This window comes from Echiichthys vipera, assembly GCF_963691815.1.
Source record: "Echiichthys vipera genome assembly, chromosome: 9".
NCBI lineage: Eukaryota > Metazoa > Chordata > Actinopteri > Perciformes > Trachinidae > Echiichthys > Echiichthys vipera.
Genome location: NC_139834.1, coordinates 17,574,899 through 17,599,954, shown reverse-complemented (window position 1 = coordinate 17,599,954; position 25,056 = coordinate 17,574,899). Strand labels below are relative to the sequence as shown.

At 42.1% G+C, this 25,056-nt stretch overlaps 2 protein-coding genes across 3 annotated transcripts; both read left to right on the top strand.

Moving 5' to 3' along the window:
* Positions 1-1,386: 1,386 nt before the first annotated feature.
* Positions 1,387-3,494, top strand: ankrd33aa (ankyrin repeat domain 33Aa; the record flags this gene model as incomplete). Its single annotated transcript, XM_083920530.1, has 4 exons — positions 1,387-1,644; positions 1,747-1,876; positions 1,975-2,115; positions 2,683-3,494. 4 exons carry the CDS (start codon positions 1,387-1,389, stop codon positions 3,492-3,494), a joined length of 1,341 nt encoding a protein of 446 aa, XP_083776656.1.
* A 3,605-nt stretch (positions 3,495-7,099) lies between these two features.
* Positions 7,100-23,398, top strand: acvrl1 (activin A receptor like type 1). Of its 2 annotated transcripts, XM_083919873.1 has the most exons (11): positions 7,100-7,318; positions 7,451-7,664; positions 17,217-17,288; positions 18,995-19,231; positions 19,616-19,821; positions 19,908-20,007; positions 20,096-20,242; positions 20,336-20,611; positions 20,815-21,012; positions 21,622-21,752; positions 22,023-23,398. In XM_083919873.1, exons 3-11 carry the CDS (start codon positions 17,219-17,221, stop codon positions 22,167-22,169), a joined length of 1,512 nt encoding a protein of 503 aa, XP_083775999.1. In that variant the 5' UTR covers positions 7,100-7,318; positions 7,451-7,664; positions 17,217-17,218; the 3' UTR covers positions 22,170-23,398. The 2 variants fall into 2 exon arrangements, with proteins under 2 accessions (XP_083775999.1, XP_083775998.1); XM_083919872.1 differs by having other exon boundaries at positions 7,100-7,664.
* The last annotated feature ends 1,658 nt before the right edge of the window (positions 23,399-25,056 follow it).

Genomic DNA, 25,056 nt, shown 5'->3' with positions numbered 1-25,056 from the left:
CATAACCACTCACTCTTCTTTATTACATAATTGGCTGAGCTAGCGAACACACACAGTCATTTTACCTGTGTTGTAAATCACAGATGTATGGATCAGCTGTTCCTAAAGAAGAAGAGAGGTGAGGGGAAGCTTGTCATCCTCTTTACACCCCGTGCCTTATACACAAGGCCCTTGCAGGTAATCAGATCCATTTAACACGCTAAGTTCAAAGGCTGCCAGTGTGCTATTGTTAGTCTCACAGACATACTTGAACTGATATAAAATGCTTGTTTTGAGGAGAAGAAATCAAACACAATCCTAATCTAGATGGCACCAGGGCTGGGCAATATGGCCAAAATCATCTATCTTAATCGGTAATTTCAAATCTCGATAACGATATATATTGCGATATAGTACGTTCCTGGTAATTCAATAAATGATAAGTCTACATGAAATTACCACAGGGTGAAGCCTATTTTGTATACCCCAGTGTGAATTTAATACATGACAACTGAAAGTACACCATATATCCTCATTTTATTAAAAACTTATATCCTCATTTTATTCAAAAATTATAATCTCATTTTATTAATTATAATGTTTGCCAAAATGATGTAAATATGGTCGTATCGCAGTGCGGCCGCTGGCTTTTCGACATTGCGATAGGGACAGTATAGAAAAATATAAAAATTTTGACGATGCATATTGTCATATCTTGATGTTGATGATGATATACCTTTTACACACAAAAATATTTTTGCAGTCACCAACACCTTTCACATTGGGATAATCGCACATTTTTGACTGTACCTGAGATATGTCAACTCTCTTTCTTCTTACTGACCTTCTCAAAGATGTAAACATAGTCATTCTAAATTGACTCGTATAGCGCCTTTATAGTCTTCTGACTATTCAAGGTACTTTCCCACTACTTGTCACATTCAACCATTCACACAGACATTCACACTGATGGCAGTGGACATCTTCACCTGTTGCAGTGAATGTGAATGACATCAGCTGACAGGAGGTTAACAAGGACCGTGGCTGTTGCCTAGCAATGGAACTCCATTAAAAAGGTCTATATCAGCAGCATGTGGCCACTGAGCACAGCATTTGTTTAGTGGCCATTAGGGTTACTTGCCTACCACTAGTACCCAAAAAAGAACATTACTGTTATCCAAAAGAAACATGAGCTCTCCTGTGCCCTCATGCTGTTTGACTGCCAGTACAAGAAGGGTTTGCCTCTTCTTATGTCTTCTGATAGCATACTGCCTGGGGGAAAAGGGGGGGTTCATTGTGTTTATTTTGTGTCAATGATAACAACAATTAATGTTTTCCTTATTCAAGATGAAGGTGGTGCGCAGCAGACCTGACACCCAGACGTGATCCGAGGCAGAAGGGGGTCCAATGGCCACTGCAAATTATGACCCCCATCTGGGTGCAGGCCCATCGGATGACTCAGAGATTCTCCTGGACGATTCTGATTTAGGGAGTGTGCTTTCTGATGACTCAGTGCTTCCCGACTATGAAAATGATGAAACGTATACAGAGCCGGCTAAAACGTTGTATGAGGCCTGCGCTAGGAATGACCCCACGTCCCTGGGCAGGATCCTGGAGAGAGGGGTCACTAAAGACGAGGCCATGGAACTGGACATCAATGGCAAGGTGAGATGGATTTCAACAAAAAATTATATACAGTACTTCTACGATTAAAAAGGTTTAATAGTTTCATGAAGGCCAAAATCTTTCTCCCTCATTCCTTCTCAGAATGGACTGATGCTGGCTGTGGGCAAGGGGTTCGTAGACATTGTCACCATGTTGCACACATGTCCATCAATAGACATCAATCACCAAGACAGTGATGGCAATACTGCCCTCATGATTGCTGCCCAGGCAGGTATGTCTGATGACATGTACAGCACATCCTCAACAACTGGTCTAAAGTCACCCTATCTTATTTACATAACTGTATTTGTTTGTTTTTCTTCGTACTAGGCTTCATCACCATTCTAAACCATATCCTTAACTACTTCTCTGGTGTGGACACAGAAGTTAGGGATCCTCGTGGCTTCACAGCCCTCATCAAGGCAGGCCTGCAGGGGCGACAAGAGTGTGTGTCTGCCCTGCTGATGCATGGTAAGTTTATGGTACATATGACTGGTGTGTGTGAACATGTGGACAATAGATTTATATGCAGGGATTAATCCTGTATGAAATGAACAGATGCACATTTAGGATATCACTATAACACCTCTTACCACATTCTACTCAAAGTTAATTTACGTCAGAGACACATAACTTGACAGGCAAACATAAGACCATGGGGGATAGAAATACTGTACATGTCTACTGTTCTTGAATTCGTTGTAGAACCTTGATTATTCACAAAGTGGATTATCATGGTCTCTGAAACAGACACATGCTCCTCCAACAATGGCTTAAACTGAATTAAAGTATTAGAACCAGATAGCTTTAGAGCAAATCTAAAAAAAAATTACACCTAATTACAGTCTATATCCCTTTTCAATGGCCTCATTTACTTTTGGAAGCAATACATCTTGTGATCACCAAATGTGGCCACATAATGAGATCATTTTACTAAAAGAGCAATTGATCTCCTCACATCCTTCAGCATGCAAAGTTAATTAACTTGCGTCCTTGTATTTAATGTGTTCTGCAATTTTCTCCCATTTTTGTATGCAGGTGCAGATATCAATGCAATGGACGAGGTCCAAGGGAAAGGTCTGAAGGAATGGATCATTAGGACAGGAGGGTTTGAGACTCTTAACAGAATACGCCGTCTGCAGGCTCATTCTATCGCCGAGCAGTTCTGTGAAAGCTACATTCCTGAGTGGCCTGAGCTGAAGCAACTTGTAGCAAAGGCTACCTCCACAAAAACAGCCAGTCAGAGGCTGAAGCAGGGCTTAAAAGACAACTTTTCCTTCAGCTTCCCTCAAGACCCACAAGACAATGGAGTCATGGACCATATGGTACGGATGACCACAGGTATCCACAGCCCTTTGATAGCCAGTGGTTGCCGTCCACTCTGTCCCACCACCCCCCCAGAGATTGGCAAGCGACGATTTGCCGTCCCTGAACTGCTTGAGAAGCACAGCAGCAAGGAGTTGGAGGAGAGCGCAGTGTCCCACAGTAAAGGCTCCATCACCATCTCACCTTCTCCCACTGCATTGTCAGCCAACTCTGTATCTCTGACGTCCTGTTGCCAGGACTCGCCATCAGGGGGCTTGAGAAGCTTCATGCCCCGCAGCATAGCACACAGGAACAGCATCTTCCCCTCAGGCTGTATTCCTAAGATTGAAGTGACAAAATCTGGGGAGCCAACTCCAAAGAAAGAGAAAAAAAGGAAAAAGCAGAAGGGCTACCTGGAGCCACCTGTCTGGAAATACAAGGAGGCCAAGAACGAGAAAAAGAAAGAGAAGAAGCAGCAGCAGGAAAAAGAAAAAGAGCAACAGAAAAAACAGAAGGAGTCCAAACGTTCGTCAAGCCAAAATTGAGGTATCAATACCTTTTTCCTCACTGTTTTCACTGTGATTAAGTCATGCTTGAGCGATGAGCTTGTGATAGTTTTAACAGAAGACTAAGGAATCGTGCATTGATGGATTTGAACTTTGGGATGGACAGAAGGAAACTGGAGTGACTTGAATTTTTTAGATGTGACTTTTCAGCATCTTCAGCAAATGTAATTTGGTTTTGGAATATTTTTTAGACAACAGCTGACCTCACATGTTCAGCATAATGTTACTCGGGAAATCTTTTGTTAATAATACATTGGGCATTATACATAGCATTTGTCAAGGCATGAGATTTCTTTTTGTGGTCTGGCTTGCATTGGGGTATTTTAAAATATTCTGTATTGTATAGATCAACTTGGTAATTGACAATTAATTAACATAACTGATAACTCATGAAGCTATAATTGCAAGACCTATTCTAATTCTAACAAAATATATTTAAATGTGTGTCTTAAAAACATTGTTTTTAGATACTGTTATTACAAAAAATTAGAGCATAATTTCTGGAGTTATATATTTTAAATTGGAAGCAAGAGACACAGAAAACTCAGATCTTCTACATCTTGAAGTGTGAGACAGATAAGAATGTTTGTATACAAGCTTGGAATAAATGTACTGACCTTTTCAATGGTATTTGATTTCTTCACTGCACTTTACCTCTGATTTGGTGAGCTTACAAAAGTACACAATACTGTATATGAGTGTTTTATAGGACATAATACACATTTGACGATAAACAGTAACTAGAACAGAAATAGACTGCTCTTCACAACTCCTTGAAACATTTTCCTATAATATAACGTGTATATATTGTATTAACACACTAGAAATGTTATATTTCCTTAACAGGCATGCATGTGACGGATGAGCCTCTTGTATGGCACGTAACCTCAGTTACTCTCCCATAATGAAGTTACTTTGAGCTTCTTAAGAAGCCTTTAAGGCGCTCTCTGGAGTGGCACGGGATGACTTTTGAACCCTGGTCTGTAATCTTTTAATCCAATGTGCAGTATCATTACATAACAATAAGATTTCATTGGTGGTAATATAAAAGCCAAATGGCTGCACTGATCTGTTCACAAATATTTCATGGAAATATTTCTATGAAAAATGTTCAATTTTAATTTGAAGATCTGAAGTTTCATACGTGGAAAGCTAGCACAGGGCTGCAAGCATCGTATTTTATTCTCAGCATTGTGGTTTACTGCCTCTTCACAGGGGGGGACCTGGTGACTTTAGGTCAGCTTAAAAATAAATAATTCTCTAGACTTCAATTAAGGAACACATTAGACTTTAATCGTGTCCAACCAATCTGCCCAGTCTGCCCTGATTGGTCAGTATTTCCGAGTATGCGCTCTCAGAGTGACTGTAGCTGTACCTGTAGTATAGCTATGATATCACAACAGTACAGAAATCCTTACAGCTCGTCTAAAGCCAAAGTTTCTGAATACTGTGTGCATTTCTCTGTGGATTGACTGTCTTCATACTTTCACAGTATCTATTTAGCACCTCAACCTGCTAATATTTAAAAAAGACATGTAAATCTTACTATTTACAATATGGGACCTTTAAAGTGGGAGAAAAACAAGTCTTCTCTTCTATCAAGAATTCTTTCATTAAAACCTCAATGTATGAAAACATGTCTGTTGGAGCAATATCACACTTCCTCTACTCTACACACTCTAAATAGAGTCTTTTTAGAGAAGCCCCCTGGGAATAAGACCGTTCTTGAATCACAGAGATTAGTAGAAAAGAAAAATGCTGATTTAAAAAAAGAACAATTTGCTCTTTTTCCTACATGACAGCCGATGTGAGAGCTTCCAGCTGTTTCTTCAGCCTTAAGCCAAAAACTGAGAGATTACCGAGCCTGAGAAGGGGGGGGTTGTATTACAGACATGAAGACATCTCTCTCAGGCTCTGCTGAATGAAGTGTTTTCATACAGCCGAGTCTGTCTGGCATCCAAGAGACAAATGTGTTTGCCATTATGAGACACTTTGACTGCATCAACTTCACTAACAGAAAGACACTTGAGCACTGCTGCGCAATCCTCAGTTTGAGGGGATATGTGTAAGCATACTCACCAAATACATTGGATACACAGATTAGCAGGGTAAAGCAGTTTCTTAAGAGGAAAATTAACCCAAAGTCCCACACCACTCAGAAATATGTTATGCTTATTGTTATTTCACATGGATGTTTTACCTTTACTGTGCAGAATGATGAATGTGCAGAGTTTGTCAGAAGTTTAAGACATACATGGCCTAATGAGCATGATTAAGAATGTGAAACCACTGGAAAACGCTTCTGAACCTGCAGAGAATTATCTGAATATGCAGCTCCCTTCATTCGTTAGGCCCTTTCCTATCCATAAACCATCAATTAAAGAAGGGGGTGGTGAAGGAGCTACCCTTTGCTTTCCAGAGCTTTGTAGCAAGTTTCAGCTCATTGCTTCGTTGTCCGGCCCACTTCACCGCTCTAATATGTCTCACGATCACAGCGTTATTTGTTAGCATTGTTTTCAGTGAAATAGCTCCAAAAAAACACTTTACCTCACAGACAACGACAAGCTGTTGAACATGTGGTGCATATAGCAGGTAAAGAGCCAGATATTTGCATCAGTAGTTGGTAGAGACCAAACACAGAGTTTGAAGAGTATTGGACTACAGCTAACAGTTTTCCATATTAACCTAAAAGTAGGCCTATATGTTATGTTGTGTTCACAGCTTGTTTCCATTATTGTATATTTGCATAATCATACATTCTGGATTTTACGATAAGGTCTCGGGTCTGTCTGTCTATCTCTCTGTCTGTCTCTTTCTCCCCCCAACTGGTCACGCAGGTGACCGTCAAAAAATAGAGCTGGGTCTGTTCGACGTTCCTGCCAGGTTTTCATTGTCACTGTGTGCAAGATTGCTGGATAAATACTGAATATAGATATTTTTTTTATTATTATTATTATTATTATTATTATTATTATTATTTTCGATATTGCGCCTACTGCTGCGGCTCATGGAGAAATTGGTGTGTCTCTGTAGATCATAAATAAGACCATCTCTATATGTTAAGTTTCCAGAGATAACGTTTGTTGTAATTTGACCCTATGAAGAAAATTGAATTTAATTAAATAAGAGTAGGCACTGGCTACATAAGCCTTTTGTTGAAAAAACATCTGACCAAGCAAATCCTTTTCATGTGAATTTGTTTTAAAAATCTTTAAGTACATCACTGTTTCTCTAATAGCCTACATGACAATTGGCCTGACTTCATATAAAAAAGATTTTAAAAAAATGGGTTAGCAAAATAGAATAGGATATAATAGAAATACTTTATTGATCCCAAGCTGGGAATTACAGGTGCAAAGTGGGTAAGAGTGACTAAGTAATTCTTGTTTAATATAACCACAGAAGTGTTATTATATGGGGGGGGGTCTTTGAAGCACATTCCTGTCAGTGCAGTGCAGACAGCAGTCCACAGGGGAAAAGGGAAAATGAGAGGTTTAGCAAGAAACAGGAAAACCGCTAAGAGAACACATTCCAGGCAGAGCAGACCCTGTGCGAGACAATAAGGGGTGGGACAAAGCTGTATACCATTTAAAACAAAATCTGTAATCTTGCCTTTAGATCAGGGCTGCGTAGACAACTTAAAAAACGTCCTTACTCAATGAGAAGAGGAGTTGCAGAGAGGATTCACTTGTGAGGTTCTTAAAGCGGAAGGAGTCTCGATGTTGTCGGTTTATCAGCGCAGATTTGGACCGAGATGAGATAGGTCTGCAGCCCGCTGTTTGTCGTCCTGCCAGGACACCGCTGTGAGCTCTGCTTTCATTTACACTTATTTACACACGTTGAGGCGTCACTTGTTTTAAACGAGTGAGCAGTTTTTAGTTTATTTTTTAGCAAAAAGGGGAAAAAACTGCGGACGAACTTTCTTTTTCCCCCAGAAACGGCGTTTGGTTTGGTCGTCACCGAAGCAGGAAAGGATGTAAACATCTGCAATTGAGTAAAGCGACTTACTCCACTCTTCTGGGAATGGAGCCAGTTATATTTTGAACGAATCGTCTGCTTGTCTTTTGACTTGAAATACTCCGGGGAGACATTTGTACCTGACTGTGATATGGAAGACGTGCGGCGTTTGCGTCGGTCAAGTTAAAAAAGGTGAGTAGAGGAGCACAGGTATGCTGATGGTGTAACAGTCTGTTTCCCCCCCTGTTCTGTTTGTTTGTTTTTGGCTGTGCTGCTTAAAATGTAAATTATAGCTACACACTGAACGCTAAGTCGCCTTTGACAGCGCCATACATCACACATCACTCCACGAGTTTCCAGATGTGAACCAACAGGTGTCGAGACGTGGCCAACCTGACCCAAACACAAATGAACAGCAGTGAATGATGTCCTTAAAGCCATCTCCTGTGTCGTGACACTGTTTTCTCCCATAAGGGTAGTCTTATTAAATTAAATGCAGGCCTAGACCTATTGAACTTTGTTCAGTATACTTGCGGTACGTTCAAGTAGGCCACATATACTCAAGGAGACTGCTGTACAATGTTAAGATAGGCCTATTGTTTCCTGAACTTGAGTATTTCCATTTGATTCCACTAACTTCTGGTCTAGCCCACTTTTTACTCCACTAAATTTATAATACTGCCAGTTATAGTTACATGCAGACTAAAGCTACACTGATAAACCAATAGTAATTTGTGTGTTTATGTAAAAAAAAAAAAGGTTATTGGCTGATATAATTCTTATCTGTAATAAAATGTCTGTATCAGCCTGGCTTTAATTACAAGCTACTTTTACAGATTAATATTCTACACATAGTATAAACTAGAGACCATCTTGTGGGATCACACCAAATCAGACCAGGGGCGTAAAGTGGTGGGGCAATGGCCCCTTCCATACTTCAAACCCCCCTACCTCTGCGCCCATGCTCTGACCACACCCATCTTTGAACTCTGCCTTCGTTTTGATCTGTTACATATCTAGTCTACATAACTAGAGACCATCTTGCAATGGGATTTCACCAGCCACAACGCCCAATCAGGCCGGGGGGGGCGTAAAGTTCCCATACTTTCTACCAGCCACTTCTGGCCCATTGGCACGGATCACGCACATTTTGGGACTGTTCGTTGCATGAGTGGGATGCTATCGCAGTGTCGAACTTACATGTATCATAAATATAACCCTGAAAGAGGTCATTCTGCTGCATAATAAGTGCTTTTGATACCATAAGCACATTTGCTATGTGTTTTCTACTTTAGTGAGATTTTGAATGTGGTACTTTTACATTGTTTTATAGGTACTTTTGCTTCAGTAAAGGATCTGAATACTTCCTGATCCATGGCCTGTACTTTGTGTCAAGATCCTTCTTTCAAAACATGTTGGGGGGGGGGGAACAGTTCATACCTCATGCTACAGATGTTGGTCTGTATTTAAGACCATGAATCACAGATGTATTTCTTCTCCCTGCATAATATGTGTCCCCTCTCCTTCACCCATCTACACACACACACACACACACAAACACACACACACACGAGATTTACCCTTTTTATGTACAGATCATGATATAGGTCAATCTTGCTCTTTCGAGGTGGGTGCTGTTGTCAGTCCATGACATCAGGTGTGTGTCGTTCATTCTCATAGTCACGCCTCCATGTATAAGTCACTTTTCTTTCTTCGTTTTTTGGAAGCAAAGACCAATTTGTGTTCGCAGTATGTCTGAGGTCTATTTCTCCTTTTCTTCCCCAGACATGTATTCATCGTAGGTATGCGTGTGAGAGCATGCAAACTGCAACTGAGCCATAAAGCCTGCCAAGCCTAGCTTTGTCTGTGAAATGAAGATAAAATCAGTATGCCGCTGTAACTAGCAGACAGTCACAAGAGGTTTTTGCCACTTAAAACACACAGAGAACACAGCCGTTTAAAATGTGTGGCTATGTCATTAAAAAGAGCTGAATGTGAGGTTTTCTTGCCATTTGAACCACATAATAGAAGCTCTGACTGTAATTTAGCTTAAAGTGACTTTCCAGAGACAGAGTTTTGGGCTTTTTGGTGGGATGAGGCCCAGCGGAGGGACCGCTGGAGGCTGCTGTACTATGCCATGCCCCCACCATCCACCGCTATAACCACACAGTCATCCAGATGGAATGAGAGATCTGCCTCCCCAAGTCAAAGCTCTGTAGATGAGAGGAAGAGATGACAATGGATCTTTTCCCCTCGGGTCACGAGGGTGTAGCTTTGGATGGAATAGAGACAAACAGGAGAGAGCTCAGAGAGGAAGTGTGCTGGAGCCTAAAGTCAGGCGGCCTATGGTGGAGGGGCGTGATTACTGCTCTCTCCTGTGTCAGGATGATAAAAATGATAGCTAGAGAAATAAGACACAGTAATGTTTCTCCTCTGGGAATAAGTTCACTGTGTGGGCGGAGTTGTGTTTAGGCTAGTCCTCCACTGGACCCACAGATTTACCACATGTAGGCTTCGTGACACAGGAAGTGCATGTTTCTGTTTGGTTAGAATATGGCTTGTGGTTTCTCTTGAGAGCAGTGGGTTCTCATCTGTTGAGCTGGAGCCTCACAGCTAACACAGAGCTAGTTTTTCAGACATCTTTATCAGATTGCTCAATGTGAAAATGGAAATCTAATCTGACAGACTCACATTTGATTCGACACTTTGATAAACATCGGGAAACTCCGCTCAGACCGTGTTCTCATTGTCAAGACAGTCAGCTATGTGTGTTCTTAGAATAGATGCATTTTAAAGAAAACAGGTAAAAATAATGGGAACTTTTAAAGATGCAGACAGCAAGGAGTGTCAGATCAATAGTCATGCTAAACACCTTCACTCCTCTGGTTTCTATTCAGTGACATTCCACACGATTTAATGAAATGACTAAGGTAATTATGGCTTCCTGTAGTCGTACTTAAATATATCTCGCAGATGCATCAAAAGGAGGATATCCGCAGTATTGTGCTGACATATGCAAGTTCCTTTGCCAGATGTGTGCAGTTTGAGGATTATTTGCTGTGTGAGATGTGAGGTAGAATTCTATACAAATATTTGATGATGAAATGTGTGCTGCTCACTTGCAGCAAACAATAGCTAATCTAAAAAAAAAGACTATTTTTGAAACTTCCATTTTAATTTACACAGCCTGCCCCAGATAAGCTAAAGCAGGATTCTCCGTACAAGTTTTTTTTAAATTTGTAATGAAAAGGCAGGATTGTAATAAGCACACTGAAGCATCACTGAGGTGGGTGGGAATTTATTCAGTGTGGCCAAACACGTGAAACAGGTTAACCCTATTCTCTGAAGAAAATGATGTTGATTAATGGACAGGACTGTACCAGAATCTGAATTTCTCAGTGTTCCAAGTATATCATTATTAAGGCTTTAAGATGTTTTGTGGTTTTCACAACAATCCCTGCTCTTAATTGTCATCAGTCCTGTTAGTTTTGTACTGCATTACTGACAGTATCTCCAGCTTTTAGGTATCTTAGTTGATTTTGTTCACCACTTAAATCCCTGCCTTCAGTGCAGGTCAGATGTATCATATGTAATCAACCAAACAGTGTCTTTGGAATATGGTTTGTGTGGTAACCCGAGGGTAATAATGCACGCACACTTTCATAGTAGTTCTTTGTACTTTACTGAAACTTTGTTGTAGCCAGCCATCCATGTGCACAAGTGGGGAGTAACCACAATAACAGTCCCACAGGGTACAAAAACCCGACACTAAGGTTCCGGGGTACAAACCTCTAATAAAATACTGACACACCGTTAAGGCTATAACACTTCTCCCCCTTTAAGTACGAACATATAAGGTACAAATGAAAACCACATACCTTTACTTACAGTCCCCAGTATAGGCTACATTGTAAACAATTTACTAGAACTTAGTCAGTCATTTAGCTGCCTCTTTAGAATTCAACAGAACTGAACATTGCACAATGACAAACTGATGCTCACATACAATGACAACAACATTGTCTTCTGTATTGCACAGCATTTCTTTTCAACAGTTCAGCCTATCGGGAGGCTTATGCTGCCTCTTTGATTTCCTCAGCCCTGCTGTAGTGTCCACAGGTTCTGGAGCAGCCTGTGCTTCCTGAGCAGAGTTTGAGACAAGAGCAGGTGGGGGAGTTTGAACTAACAGTCCATCAGATGAAACAGACAGTCCATCAGTGTGCTCAGGTGATGCAGGCTCCACCCAACAGTCCATAGAGCCGCTCACACTGTCCTTGTGTGAAACACCCTGTGAAACCTCCCCACCCCTATCAAGGCAGAGTCGCACGTGATCCTGGTGGCGGCGAACTTGCCTGCTATCCTTTAACTCCACCACAAAAGACACCGGACCTGTCCGTTGTTGAATAACCCCTGGTAACCAGGGCGGGCCCCTGGCAAAGTTCTTTACATAAACAGCGTCCCCTGTCTTAAAGGACCGTTCTTTGGCATGTCGGTCTCGCCTCACCTTCTGCTCCTCCTGTGATCGAGCCACTCTTGCTGCCACGTCTGGTCGGAGAAGATCCAGATGAGATTTAGGTTTTCTCCTCAGTAACATGTCTGCTGGCGGCAAACCCGTTGTTGTGTGAGGGGTAAGCCGATACTGGAACAGGAAACGTGCAAGCTTAGCTTCCAGTGAGTGCCCTGACATTTTTCTCAGACCCTCTTTCAGAGTCTCCACCGCACGTTCTGCTAAGCCGTTGGAGGCTGGGTGATAAGGTGCAGTGAGGATGTGGCGTATACCGTTTCTCTCCATGAACTCCTTAAAAACCTCACTAGTGAAAGTGGGCCCGTTGTCTGTTACAACAGCATCTGGCAGTCCATGTATAGCAAACACGCTTCTGAGCCTGTCAGTGGTGACTGGAGCTGTGATGTTTGTCATGATATGTACATCCATCCACTTTGAATGTGAGTCCACCAGTACTAGGAACATATGACCCATAAATGGACCTGCAAAATCCAAGTGGAGCCTTGACCACGGGCGGCTTGGCCACTCCCATGGGTGGAGGGGAGCAGGTGCTGGCATCTTTTGATTACTTTGACACTGTGAACATGCTTTTACCTTTTCCTCTAAGGCGCAGTCCATCCCAGGCCACCACACAAATGACCTGGCGAGGCTTTTCATCCGGGAGACTCCGGGGTGGGCCTCATGCAGTTCGTCCACAATCTGGGCTCGTCCTTGGGGTGGAACCACCACCCTGGATCCCCATAGGATACATCCATCAAGAACACTCAGCTCCTGCTGCCGCTTCGCATAAGGTTTGAGCTCCTCATGCTCAACCATTGCCGGCCAGCCCTGCATCAGCATTCTCTTCACCTGCGACAACACCGGGTCTCTTTCCGTCCACAGTTTGATTTGTTTTGCCGTCACAGGAGAGTTAGACAGTCTTTCCAACAAAAATACAGTTTCAGGAGGTAGGCTCGTTTGGCTTGGTGTCTCTGGGAGAGGAAGACGGCTGAAAGCATCAGCATTTGCATTGTCACTGCCTGCTTTGTAGACTATGTGATACTGGTACGCTGACAAAGTTAATGCCCAGCGTTGCACTCTTGCTGCAGCCATGGGTGGAATGCCTTTTGATTCACTGAACAGACCTAGTAGGGGCTTATGGTCCGTAAAGATAGTAAAAGGGCGTCCGTACAGGTACTGATGGAAACGTTTTACAGCAAAAACTACAGCTAGCCCTTCCTTCTCTAACTGCGAATACCCTTTTTCTGCTGCTGTGAGAGTGCGTGACACATACCCAACAGGCTGTTCATCTCCATCCTTCATGCAATGCGACAGAACAGCTCCCACGCCATAAGGGGATGCGTCACAGGATAAGATGACTTCTTTGTCTGGATCAAAATGCACAAGTAGCGGTGCAGAGTGTAACAGTTTTTTAACCTGCTCAAACGCTTTCTCTTGAGCCTGCTGCCACGTCCATGAGCTGTCTTTGTGCAGCAGCTGGTAGAGAGGGGTGAGCACCGTGGAGAGCTCGGGTAAGAACTTCCCGTAATAGTTCACTAAGCCCAAGAATGACCTGAGCTCTGCTACATTCTTTGGACTTGGAGCCTCCTTTATTGCCCTCACCTTCTCTTCCACCGGAGATATGCCCTGAGCCGAAATCTGGTGGCCCAGGTAGGTTACACTCGGAGCTTGGAACACACACTTACTGCTCTTCAAACGCAGCCCGGCTTCTGCCAGTCTTTTTAACACCTGGTCCAGATTTTTAAGATGCTCCTCTTCTGTTTTACCTGTGACCAAAATGTCATCTAAATAGACTGCCACGTGTGGGATATTCTGCAGCAGGTTGTCTATAGTGCGTTGGAAGATAGCTGGACTGGATGCGACGCCGAACACCAGGCGGTTGTACTTAAACAGTCCCTTGTGGGTGTTTATGGTCACATATTGTTTAGAATCCTCATCCAGTAACAGCTGCTGATATGCATGACTCATGTCCAGCTTGGTAAATGTTTGTCCACCTGCCAGTGTGGCAAACAGATCCTCCACGCGAGGCAAAGGGTAGGTGTCCAGTTGTGAGGCTTGGTTTATTGTTAGTTTGTAATCACCACATATGCGTACCCCACCATCACCTTTCAGCACTGGCACAATCGGAGCTGCCCAGTCTGAGAACTCAATAGGCTCGATGACACCCATCTGCTGCAGCCTGTCCAGCTCAGCCTCTACTTTAGCCTTCATGGCATATGGGACTGTGCGTGGTTTGAAAAAGCGTGGTGGCGCTTTGGGGTCCACACACAGCTTCACTGTAGTGCCACGTAGGGTGCCAAGTTCGTCTTTAAAAACATCTGCATATTTTTCTAGGATTTCTCCCATCACTGCCACGTACCTGATTTCTCTCCAATTCAGGCGGATTTTCTGTAGGAGGTCACGTCCCAGCAAACTTGGTCCAGCCCCTTTAACCACGAGCAGTCTCACTGTAGCCTCCTGGCCTTGATACAGCACCTCCACCTCTATAGCCCCAAGAAGTGGAATGCACTCACCCGTATATTGTCTCAGTCTGATATCAGTCTTTTTAAGCACAGGTGCCTCTCCAGAGCACCACAAACTGCAGTAGGTTGCTTGACTTATCACTGAAGCTGAGGCGCATGTGTCCACCTCCATTTTCAGGTCTTTTCCATTCACATGCAATGTTTCATAGATGGGCTCCGCCCTTGGCTCACTGAGGTTGAACATGTTGAAGGAACACTGCTCCTCAGGCTCCTCACTCTGAAGGTGATGTGTTGCCCTGGGTCTTATCTTCCCCCAGTCTTTGTTTTGTTTATGTTTTGCACCCCTGCACTTCTTTGCTATGTGTCCCTTTTTCTTGCAGTTGTGACACACAGAGTCCTTAAAACCACAATCATTGGCAAAATGTGCTCCCCCACAACGGTAACATTCAACGGGTTTTGATGGCTTGCCTTTGTTGTCCTTGTACACGTGATGAACGGCGCTTGGCTGTGTGCTACCGTTAGCTTTTTGAATGTCTTTAGTGTTGTTGACTGCCGTTTCCAATGCCTGAGCTATGTCCAGCGCTTTCTTGAAGGTAAGTGTGGTTTCTCCTAATAATCGGCGCTGCATGCCGTCATCATTTATACCACAAACCAACCTGTCCCGCAGCATGTCGTCCAGTACAGCCCCGAACTCACAGTGCTCCGACAGTTGTCTCATCTCCGCCACGAACGCAGCTACTGAAACCCCAGGCTTGCGTGAATGAGTGTGGAACTTAAAGCGCTGCACTATCACCGATGGCTTCGGGCTGTGATGATTTTGCAACAGCGTCACCAACTCCTTGAAGCTCAAGTCACCTGGCTTCCGCGGCGTTGCTAAATTGCGTACCAACTTATACGTCTTAGCACCGCACACACTCAGAAGAATTGACCTTTTCTTTTCCTCTTCAGAAATGTCATTCGCCAGGAAAAAGTGCTCAAGCCTCTCGACATATTCAATCCAGTCTCCGTCCGTCTCGACGAATTCACTAAGCGAGCCGACCATAGCCATTATGAACGTCTTCTTCGACTCTAACTTTACTTTCGGCTGCTCTCGGTTTTAATCCTCGTCGCCAAAAAGTGTGGTAACCCGAGGGTAATAATGCACGCACACTTTCATAGTAGTTCTTTGTACTTTACTGAAACTTTGTTGTAGCCAGCCATCCATGTGCACAAGTGGGGAGTAACCACAATAACAGTCCCACAGGGTACAAAAACCCGACACTAAGGTTCCGGGGTACAAACCTCTAATAAAATACTGACACACCGTTAAGGCTATAACAGTTTGCACGAGGGGCCTGAGAAGATGCTCAAAGTGCATCCAAAATGTATTTCTACGAAGACACTTTGCTTAGTTTTTAGGCATAACTAAACGATAAATGGACTTCATTTATATCTTATATGTATTATACCGATTTATAAAGCAACCACTCAGAGTGCTTAACAACACAAGCCGGCATTTACCCACTCACACACTGGTGGCAGAGGTGCAATAAACATTCATACACACACTGGAAGCAATTTGGGGTCCAGTATCGCCCGAGGACACTTCAACATGTAGACTCTAATGGCAAGGGATCAATTCACCGACCTTCTGATTAGTGGAAGAGCAGTGTACCTGTACCTCCTGGGTCGTTCCTTAGCCTAGACATGTGTTATGTGTTGTTCTTGTGTGACAAAGGGAAAAGACTCCAAAGTGTCTGTTGGGAATGGCAGCCATTAAGAACCATCTTGTATTCTATTTTGGACTTCAGTCAGCATCCATGGCAACTGTCTCGTGTATCTGAATTCACACAGCCCAGATGGTGTATATCTCAGTCCATCCAGTTGCACACATTTTAAATTTAATATGAGGCCCCATCTTAGAGGTTGCAGGGTTCATTTTTAAGCATTATTTTCTCCTCACACAGGCCCTGGGGAATCCTGAGTCTGATAAAAACCACCACATTAGCCAGCTAAACTGCTGCTTAACACTTCTCAAAAAACAGCAGGAATACCACTGCTCAATAATTGCATTGAACGACCTTAAAATACCTACCAATAAAATAAACAATGTAGAATCTGTTTCAGGAGATATTAAAACATTGTTTTAAAGTACATTTTGTCACTTTTAACTTATGTTTTAAATTAAATGTAACATGTCTAATCTCACCTGGGTGTCAAGTTAGAGACTAAAGTGTGCTTTAAGGCTGAGTTGCGTATGTTGGCCCTCTGCGTGCGTGACCCTCTGGAGTGCAGCCCTAAACAATGAGCAGACCTGAGTCTCGCCGGCCAGCCGGGTGGGGCCACTCAATGGCAGGAAACGTAGCCATCAATATTTACTCTGCAAGCAGGGTAGATGTGGAGTCAACAGGCCTGGAGCCTGGGTAGCACTGCGCCACACGCAGTCTCAGCACACATACACAAACACTCTGGAGTGCTGTTACAGCCTCCTTCCTATAAGCCCCCTTTTTCCCACCCAATGCAATTACAACACAGGCAGACAGGCTGGGCCCTCGGACTGTTGTTTTTGACCTCATAGCTTCCTCTGCCAAAGAGTCCAAGCTTTAACTGCTGCTCAACTCAGACACTATTAAGTTACAGTCTGTAAATTCCAAACATAGCAGTCAGAATGCTCTCCAAAATCCAAATTAAATCACTGGTTTCTCATTATGACAGCTTCTAATGAAGAGACAACACTAACTGTATCATCATTATTTGATTAGATTAACTGATGTTAATTATTTTGTTTCTGCTTCACAGAGATGGGAGGCTCTGCTCTGCTCACAGTTGTGCTAGTTGGGGCATTTCTGTGGATCTCCACTATCCATGCAGGTGAGTTAATGATCAGTGTAGGAAGCAGCCATTTTGTTCCATCAAATTAAAGCTCCATTAAAGGAAACGTTTGACTGTGACGATGAATCACATTATTATAATATGAAGGGTTTCCTAGCACAGCAGAATCCACTGAGTATGCAGCTTTTAGTTCTTTGTGCGAGCTGGATTACAGACTGTATATGATTCAGTCTCACGGTTCTCACCAATCCTCCAGTGTAAAACAATAGGTAGTTGTTTCTAACAAACAAGATCAGACAAGCAGAGACAGAGACAGAGCACATTACCAGAGTCTATAAGTGGCTGTTTAAGAAAATGAAATGTCAACACAGCTAAAAGGCTGGAATATTAGGCTTTCATTTGTACAGTGGTCAGTAGGGATGGGTATCGTTAGGATTTTATCAATACCGATGCCGATACCGATACCTATCCATACTCTTATCAATATTACTCTCTATAATTTGGTGCAAAAATTAAAGACATGATGATATGAAAAGATGTTTTGCAAATTATTTACGTTATTTTATAACTGCTAGAGGGGTAACACTTGCAACATCATGAAACTGGTTTGCATTGTCCATCCACACAGATAAGCAGCATTATTACCTAGTGTCGGCGGCTTCGTCATCATTAGGGGACGGTGGAAATGGCAAACAAGGGATATGCCATTAACACCGAAAGAGGAGAAGAAGAGAAATAACGTAAATACCTATATAGCTTTAGCCACAATGACCAAAGAGTCAGTGTTAAACTTTGTGATAGATGTGTGTCGCTTTTACCCACATTTTTAAGTTAAATGTCTTTTCTGAAGAGCTTTGTTTCAGACAGAAATGTATATATGAGCATGTCTTTGCTGCAGGTTTTTTGCCTTTCTATGCACACACATTATGTGCTGTTTAACTTTTATGCTGCTGTGTGCATGAAAAGGATATGAAAGGTACTGATTACTGTAGTAATCACCATGAACATCACACCTCTCCCATGAGTTATTCAGACTTTTAGCATTCTATTGTTCTGTAGTAAAAAAAAATACCTCTCTTGGTTAACCACACAGCCTTTGTAATCAATGATGTCTTGTGGCTGACAGGAAATGGCATTAGCATATTCCTTTCTGTTACCACTTGTGTTTGCCCTTAAGAAAGCCAAGGGGTTTCTACTAGTATAGTTTATCACTTACCACTAATCTTTTAATAATGATCTGTTGTTCTGTTCTTGGAGCCTTTAGAGGTGTTCATGGAGAAAACGATGTTGCACAAACTGTTGTGCATCATGGAAAAACCTAACATCCTCTTAACAACCACCTGGTAAAACAGCAAAGTGCTTTCAGTAAGGGACAGATCCAACTCCGCTATGACAAGGACCGCTACAGGAGGTCCTTCCTGCCAGCTGCCATCTCACCGTACCACCACTCCCCTCTGTGTCAGGACAGGGGGGTCGGGAGGTGAAGCCTCACGCTTCCCCCTAATGGACTAAGGACTGATACAAATACTCTCTCTTTTAAATGATTTGATCCATAACTTCACTAAAACATTACACTAAATGTTCATTTAATTTTACACTAACAAACCTAATTTGTAAATTTACAGTCCACTTTTTATTTAAGTAACTTTTTTGTATGCTTCTATCTTTCTATTTAACTGTGGAAGGTTTCTCAATTTACTTGCCTTTCTGTCAACACTGTCTGTGTGTACTTCCTTGTGCTTCAGATTCTAAAGACGACGGGAAGTTGCTGTGTACATGTGAGAATGACAAAGGCACGTGCGTAAATGGAACTTGCAGGGGAGACGTCTGCTTCTACACCTGGGTGCGCAGCCATGAGGAGAGGGGCTGTTTCTCCGCAGTTAACTACAGGGAGCAGTGCTACACCTCCTTCGAGCGCTTCTTTGTCCACTGCTGCAGAGAGAATCAGTGCAACGCCCTCACCACACCTCCTCCAAACATTGGTCAGTACCAAAAAGAATTTGCTTTATACAATATTTTAACATCACATCCATGAAAGTGACCACTGAGCCTCCTAATTTAGTGTAATTTAGTCTTCTTGAGTCACTAAGTTCAGTGCACATCCTGCATTACTTTGTACTGGTGGCATTCAAAGCTTCCCTCTATAGTAACTGGTTCCCCCTTGTGGTCAGTTAGAGAGAATCGATAATGTGTAGCTTTCCTTTTTGGAACTGATGATGCACAGCATGTCATGTCACCTGTTTATTTAACATTAATCAAAAAAAATTCCTCTATAAATAAAACCTCTCCACCTCCTGGTTCCACAAACTCAAAAATGTATGTGTGTCCCTGTGTGTGTTTGTGTGTGTGCCTGATTGTGTACCCAGATGGAGAGCCGACAACAAGGCCCCCAGAGCTCGATCGTCCTGAGCTGTGGATCACATTGTCTTTGCTGCTGTTAATCACAATCGCCAGCGTGTGTGGCCTGGTGCTGTTCCTGCGCTTCCGACGCGCACATGGCAAACTGAAAAATGTTGACGACCATGACCTCAGCATGCTCAAGGTCCCTAACGGAGATGATACCCCATACGGCGTAAGAGACATTTGATGTTTGACATAGGACACAGTACTATCAAAAGATGTTCAAGTTCTCACATTTGGATTATTTCTGTGTCTCAGGGTTTCATTGATGACTTTTGTACATCAGGGAGTGGTACAGGGCTGCCCTATCTCGTCCAAAGGACTATGGCAAGACAAATATCACTTGTCCAGTGTGTCGGTCAGTCCCGTCCTCTCCACTGCTGCTCTTTTGTGCCCTGTTTTGTTTATTACTTTGCAGTTGGGTAACTGTGTCACTCTGTTTCCAGGTAAAGGCAGGTATGGGGAGGTGTGGAAAGGAACTTGGATGGGGGAGAGTGTGGCTGTCAAGATCTTTTCCTCTAGGGACGAGCAGTCCTGGTACAGAGAGACAGAGATCTACAATACTGTACAGCTGCGACATGATAACATACTAGGTGAGGCAGCACATTAAAGTTCCAAATAATGTGATGAAAGCTGCAGTGTCAAGAGACAGATGTTGAAATAGCGATCTCCTACTCTGGCTTCAGGTTTCATAGCCTCTGACATGACATCCAAGAATTCCAGCACCCAGCTGTGGCTCGTCACCCACTTTCATGAACTGGGTTCACTCTATGACTTCCTGCAGTACAGTAGCTTGGAACCCGAGAGCTGCCTGAGGATGTGCCTGTCTGTGGCCTGTGGCCTGGTCCACCTTCACACCGAGATTGTCAGCTCCCAGGAAAAACCAGCTATTGCCCACCGAGACCTAAAGAGCCGAAACATCCTGGTAAAGCGGAACGGACAGTGCTGCATCGCTGACCTAGGTGAGGGTTGTGTTGAAGCAAAGCAAAGACACCCAAGCAAAGACCGTAAAATCACAATTGATACGTTAGACTTCATATTGTGTCCTTTCTGACGTAGTAGTTGTAATTAATGTGTTGAGACAAAACTGCTGTTTCATACTGATTTTTACTAGTTTTGTAATTCGCTCTAAATTAAAACGTTGCGTGCGTTCTACTCTCGTCAGGTTTGTCTGTGACAGACACTCAGTCCCGTGACTACCTTGATGTAGGCAAAAATCCTCGTGTGGGAACCAAGCGCTACATGGCCCCTGAAGTGCTGGATCAGACTATTCGTATGGATGTGTTTGAGTCCTACAAGAAAACTGACATCTGGGCCCTGGGCCTGGTCTTCTGGGAAGTTACCCGCAGGACCATTGTCAATGGTAAGGAGACAACCGCCAGTTAGAATATTCTACCTTTACAGTCATTTGGAGAGATATTTGTAGATTTTAGTTGTCACCTGTTCAAACTCCACGATGAAAATGGAACACAGTGTATTTATATATCAAAGTTGATGTATTACCCATCCACCCAGGCTCATCATGTTGAGAATGTGTTTCCTCTGTCGTGCCTTTCTGGCTCTGTATACATTAGAGGCAGCCAGTCCCATGTCTCTCAGCACTCCAGTGTTTTCCTAGTCTGTGTCTGTCTCTACTATCCTCTCTCATGATTAGCACTGCAGTAATTATAAACAGTCTTATCTGGTGTCAGCACTCACTTGTACATAGTCCAGATTCTTGTGCACACAATTTGTGGACGCAAGCACACATCCATGCTCAAATGTCCGTGCACAAACACACTTAGTCCAGACGGATAGATGTTCATAACTTTATGTGTGCATGGGAACACGCGCGTGCACACACACAAACACACGCACACACACACACACACACACACACACACACACACACACAGTTTGTGGTAGTTGTTTTTCTCAACTGGATAAGAAATGGCACACTGAGTCTTTTTTTCTCTCTCTTGGATTGTTTTAGGGATTGTGGAAGAGTACCGCCCTCCCTTCTTTGACCTGGTGCCCTTAGATCCCAGCTTTGAGGAGATGAAGAAGGTGGTGTGTCTGGACCAGCAGAGGCCCAGTCTGCACAACAGGCTCCATTCCCACCCTGTAGGCCATCTCATGACACACACACACAAACATCTAGACAGTGCAAAAGCAGTCATGTTTTCCAGAGCTTCAAAAGTCACGGTACAGGTTATCACCATTTCCATGTACAAACATATTTTCAAATATACACAGTTACGCCTGATAAACAGGCTTGCAAGCAAGCACATAAACATACACATATTACATGCTACATTTAATAACGGTGCCACACATGCTTCATTCCTACTGGGATGATCAAGTGGTATTTTACATTTGTCTCCGTGTTTCCAGATCCTGTCAGCCATTGTGAAGATCATGAAGGAGTGTTGGTACCAGAGCCCACAAGCCCGCCTTACTGCCCTGCGAGTGAGGAAGACGCTCTCAAAACTGGACCATGACGGTGATTTCAGCATTGAAAAACTCAAACAGGACATCTAGACCGCAGCACCGGGATGCAACAGGGACAAACGATTGAAAACGCCAGAAGGGATTAAGCACGACATTCCAACGGCAAGGTGCTTATCATTAGCATATTTTGCACTGCATTGTACTAAAAACTATAAGACTTTGAGTATCTAGACTGGCTCCTGGGGCTATTTCTTTTTTTGCATGTAGCCTATATTGTTCATCTGCCTTTATTTCTGGTGCCTCAAACCAAAAGGCCCCATAACATTTTAACAATATACAGCGTGTCCCAAAAAATGTATACACACTTTAAATAATTGTTAAGTAGGTGTTTATTAAAATTAATTTCATTTTCAAAATGTAATAATTTACAACTATAATTTTATTGTTTTGTCACCACCTGTTCTCAAACTGACGTACATTCTGGTCAAGACACTGCTGACAACAAAACAAACAGCGAAACAATGGAATCGCACATTTCACGAAACAATTCCTTTGATATTTGCGTGAATTCGTGTTCAGTGGCTGCTCTCAGTTCAGCAGCTGTTGCGGGTCTCATTACGTAGACTTTGTCTTTTAGGTACCCCCATAAAAAATATATATATATATCCATATATATCTAAAAAAAAAAAAAAAAAAAAAAGTTATCAGCTGCTAAAGTGTGTATACTTTTTTTGGGACACCCTGTATATTTATTTTTTATGTTTAGCCAAAAGACATTTCCAAAGCATAATAATTAACACAGGACAATTCACAGGCCGTTCTACACACATGCGGTTTTATTGTCTAAATACCCCGTGCTCATGACAGAAAGGAACATCTGGCACAGTTACTCATCATCCTCTCAAGAAGAGCATGTCATTCTGGACTTTCTCTGATACACAGTAAAATTGCACAAATGGGTTTTCCCAAAAAATAACCAAAGCCACAGAAAACACGGAGGCCTTTTCCTAAGAATATAGGAAATATGTAAGTAGAACCATGCTCACACCTAAGCACATTTCCTGTTGTATAGGCATATTTAACTTATATAAAATGAGCATTTATCATGTGCACACAGACACATTGAGCTATTTAGTTGTACATATTCAAACAGCATTGAAACTGTCGTCTTGTATCACCATTGGGTTTATTGTAAATATATTTTAAAAGGGGTATTATTTTCTACTATTCAACAATGAGACACATTTTTATACACTTTTTATATGACACAAGTATTTTTTACATATCTGTCGGCCAATAATGTACCATCACCCTTACTATGGTCAGTAAAGGAATTCACAAACATGTAATATTGTATATGTTGAATAAAGGATTGTATTTTTCAACAGTTTGCGCTGTAGATACTATTTTGTACCACTGATGTTTGCAGTTCCCTCGTTAACCTGTAGAGGTCATTAGATAACAGACAAACATTAATCCATGTTGCTTACTGGAGTGTAGTTTACCATGGGAGATTTACCGTGTCAACTGTTTTATGATCACTTGTTTAGTTGTCTTTAAATTATTATTTTTTTAAAACATTTGAGACCCATATTTCAAGTATACAAGTATAATTAACAATTATCAATGTCAGGGAGATGTAGGGGATTGAGTATTTTTCAGGACTCATGTACAATACACTTGAACTGCCATAATAGCCCATGTGTCACTTGCATGAAATGTCATTATTATGAGATAACATGTTCACATTTTCTCTCAGTCACACTTGGGAAATGCTAACCTACAACATATAAATAGATTCATGCCTGACTGAATGGGGTCTTCATGAATAAGCATTTGAAAATAGCTTATATATTTATTTTTTCTGCATTATTCTTTTATAGGTATTGGTGTGATATTTTGTGTACATTGAAAATACTGACATAAACTTACATTTTGTAATTTTAAAGGAAGAATGCAAACCTTTAGGGCTATCCAATCTGAGGAATTTCATAACAAACCTAATTTATAGATACTGTTTTGTTTTTTAAAGACATTTTAAAGCCCCCATATTATGCTTGTATTCAAGTTCATACTTGGCAACGTGCTTTTTTTGTTTCTAAAAGATATTAATGCCCTTAAGCCCCCCCCCCTATATATATATGTATATATATATATATATATATATATATATATATATATATATATATATATATACTGTATATATATATATATATATATATATATATAGTATAGTTGTGACATCACAATTGTACAGGAGTCCTGACGGATTGTTTAAAGGCACAGTTTCTGAATATGGGATATGGCTGGAGCATTTTGATATTTATATTTATATAGTACCTTGACCTGCTTTATATTCAAAAAAAGACATATGGGAAATATCTATCAAAATCAAAACTACTTGTAAACACATCTGTTTACCCTTCCGATGAGTCAAAAGTCTATCCACAACTTAGCTTTAATGCCAAAGTGCATGATCATCTTTCAGGTGTATCCAATTTAAAACAGTTATATAACAAAACTATTTAGTTTTACCAATGATCCAGTGAGAAAAGGTGGACAAAGTGAAGTGTAAAAGCAATAACTTTGAAGTGCAGAATGTCACACTGTCACAAAGAATGCAAAAATGTCAAACAAGAAACAAAATAGCCAAGAATGTTGCCCAGTGGAGCTCCTTCATGTCATATCTGACTATCTGCATGCCAGTGTTTTCTCTTTCTATTACGCTTGCTCCCTTTATCTGTGTGTGTCTGGTTCTTGAACCAGCTCCAGAGAGATAATACTCGCTCAAAGCCCCAGTCTGTCTGGTCAGTCAGATGAAGAGCTGGTTATTTTTAACACTGCAGGGGGGTTGTTCAAGTATCAGAGGGGCCAAACTCCCTGTCTGTGTGAGAGTGCAGAAGCCCATCTCACTTCTCCCTCTGTGTATTCTTTTTCACAGTGGGATCATTCCGACTGGCTCGGTATAGAGACAGAG

What these genes read in the sequence shown, in the direction of transcription:
- acvrl1 (XM_083919873.1), top strand. Translation starts at nt 17,219, where the DNA reads ATGGGAGGCTCTGCTCTGCTCACAGTTGTGCTAGTTGGGGCATTTCTG. An exon ending in CACACCTCCTCCAAACATTG is followed by an intron (nt 19,232 to 19,615) that starts GTCAGTACCAAA and finishes TTGTGTACCCAG; the next exon opens with ATGGAGAGCCGACAACAAGG. An exon ending in GAGATGATACCCCATACGGC is followed by an intron (nt 19,822 to 19,907) that starts GTAAGAGACATT and finishes TCTGTGTCTCAG; the next exon opens with GGTTTCATTGATGACTTTTG.